Source organism: Nelumbo lutea, chromosome 1, assembly GCF_056320005.1.
Source record: "Nelumbo lutea isolate HS-2025 chromosome 1, American lotus-T2T, whole genome shotgun sequence".
Classification (NCBI taxonomy): domain Eukaryota; kingdom Viridiplantae; phylum Streptophyta; class Magnoliopsida; order Proteales; family Nelumbonaceae; genus Nelumbo; species Nelumbo lutea.
This window is the reverse complement of record NC_142684.1, coordinates 82,599,261-82,620,217: the sequence shown is the minus strand read 5'-3', so window position 1 is coordinate 82,620,217 and position 20,957 is coordinate 82,599,261. Positions and strand designations below refer to the sequence as shown.

Genomic DNA, 20,957 nt, shown 5'->3' with positions numbered 1-20,957 from the left:
AAGTTTAAATCGATGTAAACCATTTAATCAGTTGACTTTTTCATATTATCCCAAAAAAACTCCAACCGCCCATTCACAAGCAACTGCATGTCCATCAATCATTTTTCACTGGAATCAAATGCATACTTATTGTATTTATCTAGACAATTGTTTTCCATGAAATATTTGCTACAACAAGTGCATTTATCCAACTCAATGACCTACCATTTAAACCAGTCTAGATCCATCATGTATGAAATGGGCATACTCCAGACATAAATCATGGAGTTTGGCTTCAGTCATTGTAAGGCCCATTCCAACAGCCTTTATAACCTTGCATCAATAACATCTCCGTACTTCTATATTTTATTTTATGAGATATTTATGACTGCAAATTGGGTAGAGATCTGCTACCCACCAAATGCTATCAACCCTGCGTCAACAGCCCACTGCAGCCTCACATTAGGAACATCTCATGAGGTTCCCAATGTACAGCTCAACGTGTGTTGATAGAAGTAGGATCTGCGCCTCACAAATGGGCCTTTACAGGCACATCCACCGTGCATTGGGAACATCTCCCGTTAATAATAGTTAATAAATACGGGAGATGTTCCCGATGCATGGTAGAATCTCCTCGTGAGGCGCCAGCCGCGAGGAGCAGATCAGGTCTCGCGTTGGTAGCTGATTCGAACTCAAATTTAGCATTAATCAGCGTACGGATGTTAAGTGCACACGTCAGCTGGGCTTATGCGTCAAATCCAGTATCCAATCTCGGCCAAACAGGCCCAAAATCTGGCCATTTTCCACGCTATTTTCGGTTTTTCTTAATAAAAGGGAAGTTCTCGCCTGCACTAATTCCCTCCATCCCCTCTATTAAACAGAGAAGACCAGTAGCCGCGACGCTCGAGGTCACCCGAGAAAACCCTAATTCCGGCGAATTACTGCGGAGGCTGCGAATAAAAAAGGTATGATTCGTTATTATTCTTTCGAGACTGCAAGAATCTCTTGCGTGTAGTTTCAGAGATGGACTTGTGTCGAATCTCAACGAGGAACTCGAGCTTAGGCCCGCAATTTAGTTATACATTTATTCTTTGGTGGCTCAACACAACTGTTTCCAGTTGCAGTAATTATGAGTTACGTTTGTGAAATTTTTAAGTTCTTCGTCTAAGAGATTCGTGAGAGTGGAATGACTAGAATGGTGCTTTTGGACTCAAATGAGGAAGATTAAAGATCCGGTTGTTAGGATAGTTTGGGATGAATCACAAGAGGAACTGTGGTCGAAGAGTTGAGGAAAATGTTCAAAACTTTCTATCCAATGGATTATCGTTTTATATCCGTGGAGTTGTTAAAATGGAACATCCGGTCTATTGGAGCTGAGTTTGATAATACGAAAGTGCGGAGAAAAATGCACGGTTACGTTTGTCATGGACTTGGATGGGGTCTGTGACCTCTAGCCAAGAAGGAAAAAGGGACAAGAAGTAAGAAAGTTGCAATTTCATGTGAGCTGGGTTTGAGTATTCAAGTTACTAGGATGGAATCTCCAGTTTCTGATGGCAACACTCCTAAGCGCTCGTTAAGAAAGACTGTAGCGTTACGAAGTTACGATGAGAATCTTATGGACGAGCTCATAGAGAAGCACTTGGGCAGCACGCCAAGGAAAAAGAATAGAACGAAGGCGGATTTGGAGAAAGAAACTGAAATCGAGGCCATGATTGCTCTATCTCTAGGGTTCCCCATTGATGCATTGCTTGAAGAGGAAATTAAAGCTGGTGTTGTAAGTGAATTGGGTGGAAAAGAGCAAAATGACTACATCGTGGTGAGAAATCATATATTAGCAAAGTGGAGGGATAATGTTCGAATCTGGCTTTCAAAAGGACAGATTAGGGAAACTGTTAGCAGTGAGTATGAACATTTGATATGTTCAGCTCATGATTTTCTCTTGTCACATGGGTATATTAATTTTGGGGTTTCACCGTCAATCACATCTCAAATTCCCCAAGAAGCACATGAAGGGTCAGTGATAATTGTTGGTTCTGGACTTGCTGGATTAGCTGCAGCCAGGCAGCTTTTATCCTTTGGCTTCAAGGTTGTTGTCCTTGAAGGTAGAAAAAGGCCAGGAGGAAGAGTTTATACTCAGAAAATGGGCTGTGATGGTAAATTTGCTGCTGTAGATCTTGGTGGTAGTGTTATTACAGGTATTCATGCCAACCCCCTAGGGGTTCTAGCCAGGCAACTTTCCATTCCACTTCATAAGGTTAGAGATAAATGTCCTCTATACAAGCCAGATGGGGCACCTGTTGACGTGGAAATTGATTCCAATGTGGAATTCATCTTCAACAAGTTGCTGGACAAAGCCACCCAATTGAGAAAAATTATGGGTGGATTGGCAAATGATATTTCCCTGGGATCAGCTCTGGAGACATTGAGACAATTGTATGGAGTGGCTCAAAGTACCGAAGAAACACAACTACTTGATTGGCATCATGCAAACTTGGAATATGCAAATGCAGGATGTCTTTCAGACCTTTCTGTTGCATATTGGGATCAGGATGATCCTTATGAAATGGGTGGGGACCATTGTCTTCTTGCTGGAGGTAATTGGAGACTCATAAAAGCACTGTGTGAAGATGTCCCAATATTCTATGGGAAGATGGTTCACACAATTAAATATGGAAATGAAGGTGTAGAAGTGATTGCCGGAGAGCAAGTGTTTCAAGCAGATATGGTTCTCTGCACTGTGCCTCTTGGGGTTTTGAAAAATAAAAGCATCAAATTTGAACCTGATTTACCAAAAAGAAAACTTGCAGCTATTGAGAGGTTGGGTTTTGGGTTGTTGAATAAGGTTGCTATGGTCTTTCCTTATGTTTTCTGGGGAGAAGACCTAGATACATTTGGCTGTCTGAACAGAGATGGCCACAGACGTGGTGAATTCTTTTTGTTCTACAGCTACCATACTGTTTCTGGAGGTCCCGTTCTTATTGCACTGGTAGCAGGAGAAGCTGCACTTATTTCTGAACACAAGGATCCATCTATTTTGCTACACCGTGTGCTAAGCATCCTCAGAGGTACTACAACCTTTTAGATGACAGGTGACAAAGTACTAATGCAATTTTTGTTTTTGTGTTTTAGTTGTCTTAATTTAGGAAGTTTCATTTCAATATATCTCTTGGTGTAATATTTATTAGCTAATTTTACAGGTATCTATAGCCAAAGGGGCATTGATGTGCCTAATCCCATCCAAACAATATGCACAAGATGGGGAAGTGATCCCCTTTGCCGTGGTTCTTATTCTCATGTTAGAGTTGGATCATCTGGTAATGATTATGATATTCTTGCAGAAAGTGTAGGCGGGCGGCTGTTCTTTGCTGGAGAAGCCACAAATAAGCAGTATCCAGCCAGCATGCATGGTGCTTTCTTGAGTGGTATAAGAGAAGCTTCATGTATTCTTCATGCTACAAGGAGTCGACAAAATAATCTCAGGTTGTATGTGCAAAAGAACGTGGGACCATGTGAAGATGTTCTTACAGATCTATTCAGGAAGCCTGATTTAGCATTTGGGAAGTTTTCATTTATATTTGACCCTTCGACTGAAGACCCTAAATCCCTGGGGCTTATGAAAGTTACCGTTGGGAAGTCCAGGAGTGAATTTATTGGCAAATTCGGTTCTGGACAAGAATTACAAAAGAGCTCACAAGAGTCCTTAACTCTACCATTGCAGCTGTACACTGTTTTATCTCGAGAGCAGGCACATGAGCTACAATTGATGACTGAAGGGGATGAAAATAAATTGTCCCTTTTATACAGAAAGTTTGGTTTAAGGCTAATGGGACCTAGTGTCTTAGGAACCTTAGGCAACTCCTTGACTGTTAGCATTGCTAGTGCACGTAGAAGTCGGATCAGGCACCGCTCAGCCGCTGGACAACAAAATGTGGTCTAAGTGTCATCAGTTCAGTGCATTATTTTTCTAGTGCCTCGTGCATGAGCATGAGATTTTCACCTGTATTATATACATGCTTGATGAAAGGGATACTAGAAGCCTGGTATGCCTTTTGCTCCTTAGCAGCACCCTGTTGTACATGATCTAGCCAAAGAGGTTTATCATCTTAGACCCAAGAAAAGCAATTTCTCGAGTTAGACTGAATTAGACAATTCGGGTTCCTTTTTTCTTCTGGATTTTTTTTCTTTGAATTCTGACATTTCACCGTAAATCAATCTGCTGACTGCAGCCTTCTTTTCTCCATATGGCTTTTGACATTTATGTAGGTTATGTTGTCTAAACCCCATTTCATGTAAAACTGTGTACTGTGCTTTACTGGGTGGACATGATATTGATGGATAGATCCCAAAAGTAGTTCCAGATGGAAGCTTGACAATGCTTGACTCTGCATTCCCTTATGTGTCCATTGGTTCCATTTAGAAATTATTAAACTTTTTGTTTTCCCCCCTCTGGAATGTACACAATGTTTAGTAGAACTTTTGTATCCTAATATTTCTTTTGACTTGGTTCCAGTTCCCAGTTTAGGGGAAAACACTTTATTGGTATTTGAAGATGAAGTGACTATACTAACATACATCATGATTTCATTGAACTATCCTTTTATTTTGCCTTTCTAATAGCTAAATGTATAGGTCATATTCCATTCTTTAGAGAGAAACACCAACACAAAACTTCTAAGAATATCACCCTGTAGAAGACAGATTTCATATGGTAGGGTATTGCCAATATCAGCATGGAAGTTCTTCTCTGAGAACAGCTGTGATTATTCTAGAGAACTTAACCAAAAATATTTTGGGAAAACTTGAATTTTGGTTGCTTTTGGAAAGTTTTGGAACATGGATAAATACTGCATGTTTATATTTTTGAGCAGGTTACTATTTTGACTAGACCACTTTTACCATTTTGAGACACCATTATGTCTTAATAAGTGATGGTTATCTTCTGTTTTTTTTTTTCCTCGTGACAACATTCTTCTATTGTTAAAATGATACTACACTTGTCTCCTACTCAATAGATTTTGGATTTACTGTTTCTAAGATGAGGCATCTGCTGTTTTCTAAGATAATTCTATATGCATGTTTGCTACTGTTTTACCTTCATGAATTGAAAGTTTTGTCTATCAATTTGAAATGTGTTTCTCAGTATAGTCAGATGTGTATAAGATAACTCTATATTTGATGTTTGCTTTAGCGTCCTGTGGCATAGGTTTACTTTTGTGTTATTTGTTCCTGGTTTTTATTAATGGGAAGTATCATGTCATCAGTAAAGTTTTATGTAAAAACTATTTTAGAATAAGTATGACATAACGTTAATTAGACTCTAGAATTTTAGCAGGTTGTCTCTATGATGTAATATATAGGTCTTATTTCAATTATATTAAGAAAAAAGGAAAAAGACGAAAAAATATGAAGTTGGAGAGAATATGTACACTTGGAAGTTTATGTCAGCCTTTGACAAAAAGTAAACGCTCATGTTCTTAGCATGGAGTTATTGCATAGAAAATAAGAAATCAGTAAAAACATTAATAATATCAGTATGTTATCCTCTAAGTGCAAATTTTTATACATGCATAATTTTTCAGAAATCAATTCCATGTCCTAATGCTTCTAATGAAATGTGAAGTAGGGCTCTCATTACGGAAATAAGATAATTAGGGTTGAAGACATAGAGAAATGTGTAATAGGATAATGTTACGATCCATTTGTCCCATGTTGGTAGTATGGGATGCTAATGTGAGGTATCCCACATCAGTAGAATGGGATGCTGTTGTGGGGTATATATGTGCTTGGGTTCCCTCCCTCTAACAGCTAGCTTTTAGGGGTGAGTTCTCCTAAGGCACATAACAGATAACCAGGATCTGCAACAGGCTAATAATATAATACAAAATTAAGATCTAGCTGCACTAAGTTTAGTAGATTTATTCTCAGGTATAGGGTTGAACAGAGAGAGATTGTTTTTGAATGAATTCAACGATATCCAGAAGATTGATAAATTAGAGCCAAATGGGATAAGATTATGAAACATTTATGTTTTTGTCTTTTTATTGCTAAGAAATTTGGTGTAGGCCCATCCCTCTAAAATAGGGCATTTTGTTGGGTGACTGCTTTTGGAAGGTTAATACTATGGATACTTCACAAAAAAGAAGGCCTTTCGTTTTATCTCCCCAAACTGGTGCATCATATGTAAGGCTGATGGTGAGAGCTGTTACCACCTCAATCTCCCGTCCTTTTGTTACAGGTATTTGAGAATGGTTTTTCTCTTTGTTTGGGTGTAGGTAGATTCTGTCCTTGGAGGTTGATAAACTGTATAATCCATCAACGTTCTCTTGGCTGAAGAAGAGAGGTAGAATTATGTGGAGATGCACAAGGACAGCTATGTTGTGGATTGTGTGGGAAGAAAGAAATGCTAGAAGTTTTCTTGAAAAAGAAAGAAGTTCGGAGGTAGTGAAGGAGAGTGCAATGACTAGAGCAATACATTGGTTAAGAATGTTGGAAGTTATTTATCAAAAGAAAAACGTTGGAAGTTTTTGCACATGTTTCCTTTGATGACATTCGTAGAAATCGGGGTGAAGTAGCAAGAAGTTCCTCTAAAAAGAAGGTGGTAAATGTGACTTGGTTACCCCCTAAGAAAGATTTTATAAAACTGAGAGCAGTCAAGGCAATGCCGGTCCTTTTAGGGTAGGAGTTTTAGAGATATCTTTGGCAACATTGTTGCCCTTTTTTCTGGTCCAATGGGCTTGGGGGAATTCTGTTAGAGTGGAGATTATTCATTGAAGGGGATTCTGAATTGGTGGGTTTGTTAAAGAAACCAGAGATGGTTATTAATTAAGAAATTTATTGGCTAGCTAGAGATATGGTTTTAAAAATACATTGGGTACAGAGATCAGCTAATGGGATGGCAGATTCATTGGAAAAACAAGAGGCTGATGGGGATTGTTTTTATTGGGCAGAATTGTAGTATAATTTTCTTGATTGTGTTGTATGGGTGAGGGTCCACCTCATACCTCTCCTTGGGATGCTTATATAAATGATATTTTGAAGTATTCTAACAGAAGTTCATTTACTTGTAAAAAAAACTCTTCTCCATCTAAATTTTTTTCTTGATGTCAACTAAATTTTCACAAAGATATCAATAAAAATATAAACTCTCAATGTTTTTTTTTTTTTTTTTTTGAGAAAGAGTAACAATTTGTTTTTGAACCAGTTTGAAGTTGGGAACCTTAGTGGAATAATAAGGTCCAGTAAGGATGTTCTTGCCTCTAAATTGATATCATGGGATAAGAACATCCTTTTAGAGCAAGGCAAGGACATTCTAGATGATGGCATGTTTCCCCAATCTATAAAGTTTTACATCTTGTGCATAATATTTGCGTTTGTTAACCCATGTCATTGAATAGTCTTACTTTTGTTTAAGATTTAAAACTGTGATGATACCCCATACTAAGTACAGGGCAACTATGCCTATTATTTTTGCTTGAGATTAATCTGACTTGCATTCTTGTTTAACTTGGGAAATTAAATCAGGTGTAATTTGTAATTGATGACCTATTTCATCTGGAGGAATGGGACCCTCACCATTGAAACTCTCTATGGTGAGCCTTTTATTTGAATTAAAAGGACCCCACATCATCTGAAGTGATTTTTTTTTTGTTTTTTGTTTTTGTTGAATAGGTAGCCACATTTTTTTTTTTGAGGGTGGAGTTAAGGAGAGAACCACTCTCTAGATACTCTTTCTTGAGAAAGTAGGTTGCCACTTGTATGAAGTAAATGCCCTCTAGTGTGTGTGTGTGTGTGCTATGATGCTAGAAGTATCAACTTTATTTTTCTTTTACTTTTGATTTGGTGGGAAATAGTGTTGATCCTCCTTGTTTACAGGCAGGTAAGGCCAATTCTGTGTTCTGTAAGAATCTTAAAGCACTGAAAGAACTTAGTGGAATAAGGTCTTTGTGGGGATAGAGAGAATGAATATTTGTGTTTTTTAATCCATTTCTTCCATTAATAAAAAAAGGTGACCTGGACTCATTGTGGGATAAGGTAGTGAGAATGGAAGCTGTAGAAGAATTCAATGAGGGTTGCCCGTATGGAGGAAATTCTAAAGAGATAGAAATCATGGGTGACATGGTTGAATGGGGGTAATAAGGACAATAACTTTTTCCAGTGTATGCTTATGCGCGAAAGGTTAATTCTATCTTACATATCCATGTGGATGGATGTTATGGTTGAAGAAGAAGACCGGAAGCTGTGCTGGATTTTTGTGAAGATGCATTTGGAAGTTCAAGTCTTTGGACCTAGTTTGGATGGTTTTTATTTTAATCAAATATTGGCACAAAATTTCCTGGCTAGAAAATTTATTCAAAACAGATGAGATCATCAAGGCTTTGGGGGAGCCAAGCGATGACAAAGCGCTAGCCTCTTTTTTTAAGGACTGTTGGTTTGTAATTTTCATGGGTATGTAGAGGTGGCAACAAGCAACCCAGCCTTGGTGGATTAGTCTAAAGGTAGGTCAAGGCTGTGCCTTGGTTTTACATCATGGCCACAGCCTGGCTATAGGCCCAATCAAATTTGGGTTGGGCTGGAGTCAATTGGTATCTGTTCTACTTCTCCAAGGATGCAAGTTAGGTTCCATTTTACTCTAATGTGTTTTTGTCTATAGTGTTTTTCCTTCAAATTGTATATAATATATACAGAACACTTAAGTGATATTTCTGGCACAATCAGCGAGCTTCCTGGGCTTGGTGGACCAGCCAGGGCCCAGCTAATTGGCCTAATTACATCAAAGTTTTGGAGGAATCTCATTTAGTGGTTGCTTGGAGGGTTATGTTGACACAACTGTTTTGCCTCTTGTTCCCAAGAACAAGCTTTACATCAAGGAGTTTTCCACTGCCAGCCTTGTATGAAGCATGTGTCAGTTGATAGCAAGATCCATTTCTCTCATCTTCAAAGGGTGCTTGATAGAATTATTTCATCTTTCCAGGATGTGCTTTCTTAAAAATAGGAAAAATTTATATAATTATAAAAAAAGGCAATTTTTATATGGTGTCTCATGGCTAATGAGGGTTTAAAGAGTGGACTTCCATTTGCATTCAAGATCATCATCTATCTGAGCCTTGTCCCAACTATTTGAGGTAGGCTACATGAATCCTGTTCCACCATTCCATTCTATTCAGTGAATATGGTAGTAAATGGCTATACTGCCCCTACTACAATACAACAACAAATATATTCCTAATTACATTGCCAATATGTGGTAGATAGGCTAGATTTCTTAGGGACAAAGTTTTTTCCTTTTTAAAAAAACATATATTTCACTATTTCTCTATTTAGGAAGATCTACAGAAATTTAAAAAATTCCGAACAAGAAGTTACAAATTTTTTGGGCGGTCATTCTTTTTGCTATCTGTTGTATCAGCCATTGATGTATTTTGCAGTCTCTATAATAGATTTGGTTTTTGCTTACCGTGTTAGGTCTCAAGCGTGATTCTATGATGTACTTGTAAACTTTCATTTTTAATAAAGTTCTATTTTTTTTGATAAATTTTAATAAAGTTCTATTTTGCATATTAAAAAACAAAAGAGGTCTACAAAATATAAAACCCTACACCATTGAGCTGCCTTGAGAAAAAAGAAAGAAATATTTGATTCATAAAAAAAAGAGAATTTTCTGACTTTCAAGGAGACCATGAAGTCTTGGACAAACAGAGCAAAAGTTGCTAGCATTGAACCAATGATCCTCTAGAAATCTGATTTGGATCTATTTCAATTTTCACACTTTGATGGTTCAAAAGATGAGGAAAGGTTGTCCCCCAAAAGACAATGGATATTTGGTTCTTAGATCTTCAAAAGATGCTAGAAAATTTTAGTTAGAAAGTGTACATGGATACATATGGAGGAAATAAAGGGGAATCTCCTCGATAATAACTTTGGTTTTCATAGAGGGCTGAGGGAAGTTGAGTTTGAGGCTATGGTTAACATTTTGCATCTCCATGATAATGTTTGCTTGGATCCTTCTAAGTCTGACAGACAAGTGTGAACCCCTCATTCCAAGGGTGTTTTTTCTTGCACTTCTTTTTTCAAATCTCATTGTCTGTTGCCCTCCCTGCCCTCCCCCGAAGTTTTCAATTCTAATGAGGTTTGGTGTAAACTAGTGCTTCCTGCCCCCCAAATAGGTGCTTTTTGTTGGGAAGTGTGTAATGGAAAGGTTAACACTTTGGACATCTTGCGAAAAAGGAAACCATTTCTTTGCTTATCCCCAAACTGGTGTATTCTTTGCAAATCCAATGGTGAGAATTGTTACCACTTGCTAAGCTCTTGTTCTTTTACTATTGACATTTGGGAATGGTTGTTTTCTTTATTTGGTTGCAGATGGAACTTGCCAATGGAGGTAAATTGTCTCTTTGATCCAACTTTGATCTTTCTAAGAAAAGGGGAAGGATTATGTGGAGATGAATAAGAGTAGCTCTGATTTGGATCATTTGGGAGGAAAGGAATGCAAGAATATTTCTAGAGGAGGAAAGAGGCAAGGAAGCAGTGAAAGAATGTGTGATGAATATGGCTATTCACTGATTCAAAACTTTGGATATCTTCTCACAATTTTCTTTTGATGATCTCTGGAGGAACTAGCATATATGGTGGCAAGGAGCTCTTCTATGAAGGAAAAAGTAGTCTCAGTGTGGAAGCCCCCTCTGGAAGCATTTTGTCAAACTGAACTTTGATGGAAACAGCCAAGGTAACCTAGGCCCCTCTAAAGTTGAGGGATTATTGAGAGATAAGGACATGCCATTGCCATCTTTTTTAGGTCCAACGGGAGTGGGAGATTCTACTAGAGCTGAATGTTTGTGATGTTACAGGGAGCTCAAATTGCAAATGAGATGAATTTGGAAAATACGATAATTGAAGGTGATTCTAAAGTGGTGGCGGGGTGGTTGAAGGAGTCAATCTGTAAGTCGGGGCTACAGAAACAAGATGAAACTTATATTGCTAACAAGAAACATGACTTTGAGAATACAATGGATGAGGACCACCAATGCCTTTGCTGATATTCTCGCCAAGCAAAGGGTGAATAGGAACCATTTTTTATTGGGCATGGTTGTAATTGTAATTCTTTCATTATGTTGGGAGAGGTCTTTCCACTGATTAGTAATGTATGTACCATTTGTATTGGGCATGGTTGTAATTGTAACTGTTTCATTATGTTGGGGGAGGTCGCACCTCGTGCCTCTCTAAGGATGCTTGTACTAATAATGTGTGTACTATTGTCTACTTGTAATGCTGTTTTCACTGATTAATAAAATTTGTTTACTTGTCAAAAAAAAGAAGGGAATCTCTTAGAAGACTACACAAGTGGATGTTAAAGAAATGAAGTGCGACTGTTGTAGGAAACCAAGGCATAGTTGAGATTCTTGTTGGAAGCTTAGTTCTAACCTAAGACCTCTTAGATTTACCAAAGGAAAGAAAAACAATACAAATTGGTTAGCATATGAGAATTACAATCTAATACTGGCTCAAACACCCCGTTTGGTGCTCATAGCCTCGTACTGATGAGATGTTTATTGCTTCTTAGGTAGTGATGGAAAAGCATAATCATCCTTGTCCCAATTTGATTGCATCACTATTCGCTGGGTCATTTAATCCTTTCATTTCTTTTGCTAAGATAGGTAATCAATCTTTTGCTTATCAGGTTTTTCTCTTCTATATTGGGTGGTCAATTTAGGTAATTCTAATTACATAACTGGCAAGTCATCTTTGTTTATGCTCTAGTTGCAATAAGGTTACAATAGAAAATGTCTTCCTTACTCCTATTTTTAGGAAAGGAACTATTCAACTAGGTGGTCACTTGTCTTTGGATTCTATTAAGATAAAAAGATACAAGTATCTTGGGTGACAAGATGTCACCACCTAGCGAAACAAAAGGGAAACTACAATATAACCATACTAAAATAGACCAAACCCAAAACCCATACAAAATTAAATCAACAAAGTAGACCAGATTCTTTTTTTGCAGCCTACAAATTCTGGAAGAATTAAAACCCAATCATCGAGCTTTGAGCTGATTGGTGCCACTAATTTTTCCTTGCTCTTCATCTTTCCATAAAAAAATTCTTCTATTTCTTTCCTTCCACTACTCCCAACAGACAGCAAAAGGGTTTCAGATCCAGAGGATTTTACTTTGATGTTTCCTGATAGCCTTGACAACACTCCAAAAATATTCATAGGCCTAGCAGGAGACCAACCATCATAGCTTGAAGAGAAAAAACACATATTCCTTTCACAAAATTGCAGCTAACCATTAAATGAAATAAGTCTTCTTCCTCTGAAAAACACAGTGCACATCTGCTTAGCATTACAAAACCTTTGAAAAACACATTGCACATCTGCCTATTCACCAACCATGCGAAAGCCTCCACTCTTGGAGGAATTGGTTTCCCCCAAATTCCTTTGAGAGAAGAAGATTCCACCTGAGTCCTCGTTAATGCATTGTCCATGTTCCCCTGCTTATTATAAATTTGTTGTTTGTTGATAGTCTAACTATGCAATTAAATTGTTATTTAACTTTTTTATCATTATGTCTTCTTCTTCTAGGACCTAGGCATGAGGAAGACTATTAAAAGTGGCCATGAAGTGAAAGGAGTCTACTTGTTGAATAACCTGCCAAATAATTCTTTGGCATTTTAGTCTAATAGTTTAGTGAGTCATCAATGACCAAAGTTAGGCATTGGATACATATATCTTGGTATGACGATCTCAGTCTGATGTAAATTGATGCTTGTGTGGGGCTTGCTAGTGTCTGGAGCTTTGGCAAGTGGCCTGTTGTATCTTTTTTAACTTTGATAGCAATAAAATTTACCTTATCTTTCAAAAAAAGTATATTCCCTGAATTATTTATCTTTCTCATTTGGTCTTTTAAATTTTATTCCCTGAATTGTTTAAGTTGGTCACCTCATTGAATTTTAACTGTGAAAGTCTATGAGCTTGCTAAATGTTACATAACATCATTTTTCCAAGTAATTCTCTTTGTACTTGTGGATTACTTTTAAATTTTAATTACATACTTGATTGTACATGTTCTATGGCAAGGTGGTATTCATCAAAGCACTTATACACTAAAGCTATTGTTCCGAAGCCATTTGGGATGGGATATTCTTTCACTCAAAAGGGGTAACATTGCTTTCATCTGAAAAGAGATTTGTTTAAGGACACCAGCATCTTAGTCATTTTTGTTCTCCTTAGGTCACTATTTAGATAGAGTTATAATGAAAAGAAAAGTCTTGTATTTCTTCTTCCTATGTTGGTTCTCATGTTTTCCTTCTTAAGGTCTTTATGGAGGTTGTAGTGTCAAAGAATCCTGAAGCATATACTCATAGTTGTCAAGGCAATGCCTAGGCGACGAGGCGCCCTTGGAGGCTCACTTCGCCCAGTCGCCAAGTAGTTTTGCGCTCTTATAGTGTCTTTATGTACTAATTTCTTTTTATTATTTTATTTGTTAGGGTTTAATCAACATAAACATTGTTAATTGATGTATTGAACCCATGGTTCAAAGTATTGATACACCTCTGTCATATTTTTTTATTTCTTTAAACCCATGGTTCAAAGTATCAGTACTTATAATGATACTCCCCCTATTTTTTTATTTCTTTGGTTTTCAATTTCATTTTTAAATATATATTAATTTAAAAAATGGGTTCCCAAAAACACCTATAAACATGTGTATTGGGGTGCCAAAGATACAATACAATACATCTGATACAGGGCGTAACATATCGAAGTTTGGATCCTTGATTGAATCCTCAAAGATTTCAGAACCTGAACCAATAAGCAAGGGAAGAACTTAAAATTTTGTCTAATCAACACATTTTCTTCTTATAGATCTTCTTCTTCTTCCACCTTTTCTTTTCTTTTCTTCTTTTCCTATAACAAAAGTAGGGGTTCAGCCCCTAATTTTTTTGAAATTTCTTTCTTTTGTTCCTTTTCTTCTCATAAAATGTTGATTTTCTAAACTTAAAACATGAAATTTATACTTCTCTTATGAAAGTTATGGATAATTATTAAGGAAAGATGGTTATGGAACCTAGGGAACTACCCTAGGATATATGGTTTTACTTAAAAAAATCCATTGCCTAAGCATCGCCTAGGCGACTAGGCAACAAGGTGCCCCCCTGTCGCCTAGTCTCACCTTGGCGCCTTAAAAACTATGCATATACTTGAAACAAAAAAAGGTGATTCCACATGTCATAACTTCCACTAACAGCTATTGTTTGCAAACTCTTCTACTCAGGTAATTCAAATAAGTTAGATTCTTCATTTGAAGTTCTCTCTAGTATCCTTGTTAATCCCAAACTTATTACTATTGAGATGGTCTTTTCTTCCTCCTATTGATTTCTTACAAGTCATTACTGTTTAAACAATGCTAAATGTTTAGTCTAAACATTAATGTATTCAATTTCTTATAGTATTACTTATCCTCCTTCAGATTATCTTTCTTATGAGTCATTTTCTCCTTTTTTTTTACACCTTTGTGTTTATTGTTTCCTCTATTTTTGTATCTAGAAGTGTTATAGAGCATAGTTTTCAAAGCGCCAAGGCGACGCTAGGTGACAGCGGGGTGCCTTGTTGCCTAGTCGCCTAGTTGGGCACCTAGGCATCGCCTAGGTGATGGATTTTTTTTAAGTGAAAAATACATATCCTAGGTAGTTCCCTAGGATATGTATGTTATGGAGGCATTGTTATTGAACTAGGCACTTGCCTAGGTGTCGCCTTGACAACTATGTTATGGAGGCATTGTTATTGAAAACAGTACTAGAGAACTAATTGATCTTCTTAGTGGTAAGGAAATAGTTGGGTGTAAATGAGTGTTTACCATTAAGTACAAGGTTGATGGATTGATAAACAGGTATGAAGTTAGATTTGTCACCAAGAGATACACTCAGACTAATGGGGTCGTGTTGAGGGCCCGGGAATAGGATCTCGTCATGGGTTGGTTCACGGGGAAGGTTTTCCCTTGTTCCTTCCTGCTCGTGATGAACCTATCTTGGCGCCTTTGGTGATTTGTCCAAGAGATCACCAACTCTCCTAACTCACTCTTGACTGAATAATTTGATATCCCATTCAATGATGGGGTCTCCTTAAATAGGAGATTACAAGAGTCCTAATCAAGGGGAGTTTCCTTGCTGAATAGGGAGACTTCTAGTTCTATCTTACTAAGGATAACATAAGCTAATCCTAATCTGATAAGCTACTAACAAGATAAGATAAGCTAAGCTAATCCTAATCTGATAAGCTACTAACAAGATAAGATAAGCTAAGCTAATCCTAATCTGATAAACTATTAACAATATAAAATAAGAGATAAGAACAATAAGATAAGAACAAGCAAAATGAGCTAATCTAATCTAGATAAGGCTGCTGTTGCTGAACTGGGTAGGATGAGCATCACTGAATCCTTGCTGTTGCTGCTGGTGGGCCCGGGGCCTGTTGCTGCCGGCGGCGATGGTACGTCTTCCCGAGGAAGGCGTCCATAACAGGTGGACTATCATGAGATTTGCTCAAATTGCCAAGATGAATTCCTTATTCTATTTCTCTGTACTACTTTCTTCTAGCTTTAATTTCAGTTTAATGTATAGAGTACCTTTTTGAATGAAGATATTTATAAGTATGCTAGAGCAATCACCAGGTGCCTGTTTACCAGCAAGTAAAGGAAAAGTATATTGGTTAAAGAAGTCTATATATGGCTTGAAATAATCTCCAAGGACCTGGTCTAAGAGGTTTGGTAATGTTTGTTCAAAGCATTGGTTTAGTCAATTTCATGTTGATCATGCCTTGCTCGTTAAGAGGAGAGATGGTCTTTTGACTACCATGTGTATATTGATAACATTGTAATTAATGGGAAAGTATATTAGTTCAAGTAGTCTATATATGGGTTGAAATAATATCCAAGGACCTGGTCTAAAAGGTTTGGTATGTTTTTCAAAGGATTGGTTTAGTCAATTTCATGTTGATCATGCCTTGTACATCAAGAGAAAAGATGTCCCTTTGACTATGTGTATATTGTGATAATATTGTAATAACTAATTAAAGGGAATAATTGGCTTGAAGTTTGTAGATTGAAACAATCCCTAGCTTTTGATTTTGAAACTAAGGACCTTAGTAATCTAAGGTGTTTCTTAGTTGTCGAGGTTTCTTATTCCAAGAAGGATTTTTTTTTTATTTCCTAGAGAAAGTACATTTTTGACTAGGGGTGTCCATGAAAAACTGAAAAACCGAAAAACTGAACTGAACCGAGAAATATTTATAATGATCTATTTACAAATATATTATATATTTTTGAAATATTTATAATATATTATATATCGTTTATTATTTATAATATAATATTATATATATATTTATATAATATATATATTATAAATATAAAAATTTGAAAAATCGAAGAACCGAACCAGTCACAAACCGAAACCAGCGGACCGGTTAACCGGTGGTACCGGTTCGGTTTTGGTTTGGCAAAATGAAAAAACCGGTACTATCGGTTCGGTTTACAAAAAAAGGGCCATGGTTCGGTTAACCGAACCGTGGACACCCCTATTTTTGACTTGTTAAGGGATATAAGGAAGGCATGGGGTAAAACTAGCTTATATTCCTATAAATTCGAGTTGGAGTTATAGGCTTAGTAGTGATAACGAATTTACTTGTAGAGATTATAAGGGCTAATCTCTTGTCTCTTGTTTGGGAGTATCTTTTTATCATGTATTTTATGTAACCATATCATTGTACATTACATTGTTCTGTTTGTTCTTTTATCCTTTCTTGTACTTGAGAAGGGCATAATAGTCCATTCTCATGTTTTGTATCTCATTAGTATATAATACAAGTTGCTTGGGCATGTAAGACACAAGACAGGCTCTTTCAAATTGTTTCTCTCTAGAACTTGTCTCTGGCATGGTATCAGAGCAGGTTCACGATCTCCTCATCTGATCAGACTTCAAAACCAGCTTTTAAAGGTGTTTTCAAGTGCATTCAGATCTGCTAATGGACACATGTTTGGATCTCCTTTTAAGGCTGCTTTAGTCACTACAAGTTTCATCTATTCTCTCAAGAAAGACATCATTCAGGTCAGGTTTTTTTCCCTATCTGATTTATTTGGAATTTGGACATTTTCTAGAAGGGTTTGGATCCTTACTTTAGATCCACAGACCTGAAAGTTACCTTTTTTTTGGATTGGCCAATACTCATTTATTTGATTTTTTTTTACTGGAAAACTTTCCTTTTGAGAAGTTTGTTATAAGATACTTGCTGAAATGGCTTCGAACAGAAGGGATATCCTTTTCATGAGGTTTAATGGAAGCAACGATTCCTTGTGGAAATTTCACTTTCAGTTTTGTGTTAAAGGGGTGAGTCTTTTGAGGTCACATTGATGATTATTCACCCAAACCCAATGAAACATTGATTATTCTTCACCCAAACCCAATGAATTTGATAGCAAAGGGGTAAAACAATGGGAGATAGATTATGCTAAGGTAGTTTCCTGAATTCTAGGATCAATTGAAACTGATATTCCCATTCCGATGAGAGGTCCGAAGACTAAAAGAGATGTTGGTTATATGGAAAAGGTTTATCAGAAGATCTAACCTTTCCAAACAATATCAGATTGAAACAGAGATCTTCTCCTACACCCAAGGGGAGAAGAAAATTCAAGAATATTATGTTGGATTCGTGAATCTGTGCACCGAGTATGAACTTGTGCATATGGATGAATCCTTGACAGTTTGTTGTGTTAAATCCATGAAGAGTCATTTTGATAGAAGGAAGGTTATGCTTTTTTTTATGCATCTACAACCTGATTTTGAATTGATCAGGTCTAATATTTTAAGTAGAGACACCACTCCAAGCTTGGATGTTATCCTGGGAGAACTTCTAAGAGAAGAAACAAGGCTTGTGACTCAGTTGACTATTAGTGAGAAGCAAGATTTGGGGGTAGAGACTGTTATTTCGACAAATAGATCAAAGCGCAAGAAGGATTTATCTAAAGTGCACTGTTATGAATGTAAAGAATTTGATCATATAGTTTCTAGTTGAAAAAGGAAGAACACTTGCACTTATTGTTAATAGTAGGAACACATCATAATTAAATGTCCTACTTGTCCACCCAAGGGAGGTACATCTGGGTACAAGAAAGGTGAGCATAAAGCCTATTAGACAAGTGTTGAAAATGTAGATGGTGGTGTTGTAGCTTCCTCTTCCTCTATTATATCTTCAACCACGGGTAAGTCTTCTAGTGTTCTTACTGAGAAGGTGCAGTAGTTGGTATCTACAATTATTTCTTCTGTGTTTTCAGTTATTGGGCTATCTGGTGAGTCTTCTCTTTATTGTTCTTCACCCAGTCACATTTGGATAATAGACTTTAGTGCCTCTAATCACATGACAGGGCACATTCTGGTCAGTACATTAAAATCCTGGTCTCTTAACAATTATATCATTATAGCTAATGGTGAGAAAATAAAAATCATTGTCATAGTGATTTGTTCTTACATACTTTGGCCTCTTTTCAATTTCATCTTCCTAAAACCCTTCTTGTTCCTAAACTTACTATCAATTTAATCTATGTTGGACAATTTGTTGAGGATGTGTGATGGTTGTTTGATTCAGGGCCAACACACTAGGACAATGAAGGGGAAGGGGCATAGACTCAGGCGGTTATTTGTTCTTGAATTTGAGAAGACACTAGTTTCATCTATTTTCATCATGTTTACTTTCTACTAGTAGTTCAGGACTTGTTTGCAAAAATAATGAATGACACTTATGGCATAGATGCCTTGGTCACCTTATTGCTAATAAACTAGAATATTTGTTTCATTTTAGTTGTTTGTCTACTAAAACTACTATATTAACTCATGTGAATAAATCTTGCATTTCATGTAGTTTGAGTAAAAGTCATATATTGTCTTTTCTATTTTTTACTGCACATTATGATGTTCCTTTTAAATTAATTCACAGTGATGTATGGTCCTCTCTTGTGACTTCATGCTTGGGTTATAAATTTTTGTGACTTATGTTGATGATTATACTTATTATACTTGGATTTATTTTCTTCATCAGAAATAAGAAGTTCCCTTTACATTTGAACTCTTTTTAGCTATGATAAAGAACCAGTTTGTTACTACCATTGAAATACTTTGTTCGGATTTGGGGGGAGTACATTGACACTGATTTTCAAACCTTCTTCAGGGAACAAGGAATTCAATCACAAAAATCTTGTCTAAGAACTCTACAACAGAATGGTGTGGCCAAGTACAAAATAGACATATATCGAGTGTTGTCTGAACCCTGCTACAGGACTCCCATACCCCTATTTTGGGTGAAGGTGACTAATACAATTGTCCATCTTATCAACTTGCTTCCTTCATTAGTGCTTGGTAACACTTTTCCCTTTCAGAGTTTGTTTCATCACCCATGAAACTTTTATTCCTTCATGTGTTTGAATGTGTATTTTGTCCATTTTCCACCTCATGAGCGAATTAAGCTCACCCCACAGTCTGCCATGTGTGCTTTCATAGGGAACAATTTAAATCATAAAGGGTTTCTTTGTTATGACCCTCAAGCCTGTCGAGCCAAGATTTCTAGAAATGTTGTGTTCCTTGAAAATGTTTTCTTTAGTCATATTGTAAAATGTCCTACTCCTATATCAGTTTTGTGTTCTTTGATATTGTAGATTCTTTGAATTCTTCATCAACCATTGTTCCATCTCTTTTTTAGTATGTCAAGAAGTGAATAATTGCTCCAAAGCCTACTGCCTTGCCTCCAACACTACCAATTCAAGATCCTCTTTTTGACTGTACGTTCTCTGCCTATCTCCTCTTTTAAAGCTTCTCCATCCTCTCCTCCCCTGTGTCATTCTACTCGTATTTTTAAACCCCTTGACTGTTATGGTTTATATTCATCCCACAACTCTTTCTGTCATTTTGATCTCTATAGATATTCCTAAAACTCACCAACAAGCAATGGTTGTTCTGTCCACATTGGAAAGAAGCTATGGATGTCGAAATTCAAGCTCTTCAAGAAAATGACGCTTGGGATTTGGTTCTTGTTCCTTCGAATGCTTTCATTGTTAGTAGTAGGTGGGTTCGAATGGCAATCTTGATAGATGTAAAGCTCGTTTGATGGCACAAAGGTACAGCGTACAAGCAAGAGTATGGTATTGATTATTAAGAGACCTTTGCCCTAGTTGACCACAATTTATATTGTACTTGTAACCTCTACAATAAAACAATGTGATATCCATCAGATGGATGTCAAAAATGCTTTCGTGCATGGTCATCTAAAGGAAACTATATTTATTAGCCCCCCTCCAAAATATTGTGATGATCTTATTATGGTCTATCGTCTTAAGAGATTTCTATATGGTCTCAAACTTGGTTCAAGAGGTTTCAATATGTTATTTCAGATGCAATATTTCTCCAAAGCCCCTCAGATTATTCACTTTTTATACATATTAGACCTCAAGCTCCTACTATTGTATTTGGATGATATTCTTATTGCTGGTTTCAAATTGGCTCATCTTACTGATGGCAAGTAAGTTGATACTGTTGGATTTTAATCTCATAAGAGATTAAATCCAATGGGTTTGATTGGTCAATTACATGAGAAATTGCACCTGTACACTTGTTTGAAAAAATCAGTTTTTCTCTTACAAAAACCCAGTTTTGAATTTGTCCCACATTGGAAAATTATAAGTTTTGTTTTCAATATTTTAATAGGAGCTGATTTACACTCCTTAGAATTAGTAGAGGAGAGTATGGTGATTCGATACCGCGCAACGCACGCACACGCGTGTGCGCGCGTGTGTGTGGCGCAATGAGGCGCTTTAGAGGCGCACTTTGCTCGCACCCGCGTGTCTTGTGATGGGCGGCTCTGGTTTTGGTACGTTGATGACCGTTGATCACCATTGATGAGATCAACGGTCGTGATTCGATCGAGTGTGATCAAGAGGCACA

At 36.9% G+C, this 20,957-nt stretch overlaps 1 protein-coding gene across 5 annotated transcripts; it reads left to right on the top strand.

Moving 5' to 3' along the window:
* Positions 1-827: 827 nt before the first annotated feature.
* On the top strand, positions 828-20,469 carry LDL2 (LSD1-like2). 5 transcript variants are annotated; one of them, XR_016105357.1, is made up of 3 exons: positions 828-3,044; positions 3,177-4,019; positions 19,192-20,469. XR_016105357.1 is itself a non-coding variant. In XM_088965722.1 (2 exons), exons 1-2 carry the CDS (start codon positions 1,511-1,513, stop codon positions 3,914-3,916), a joined length of 2,133 nt encoding a protein of 710 aa, XP_088821848.1. In that variant the 5' UTR covers positions 828-1,510; the 3' UTR covers positions 3,917-4,474. The 5 variants fall into 5 exon arrangements, 2 of the variants coding, with proteins under 2 accessions (XP_088821848.1, XP_088821847.1); XR_016105358.1 differs by lacking the exon at positions 19,192-20,469 and adding an exon at positions 18,613-18,881; XR_016105356.1 differs by lacking the exon at positions 19,192-20,469 and adding an exon at positions 10,339-11,288 and having other exon boundaries at positions 829-3,044.
* The last annotated feature ends 488 nt before the right edge of the window (positions 20,470-20,957 follow it).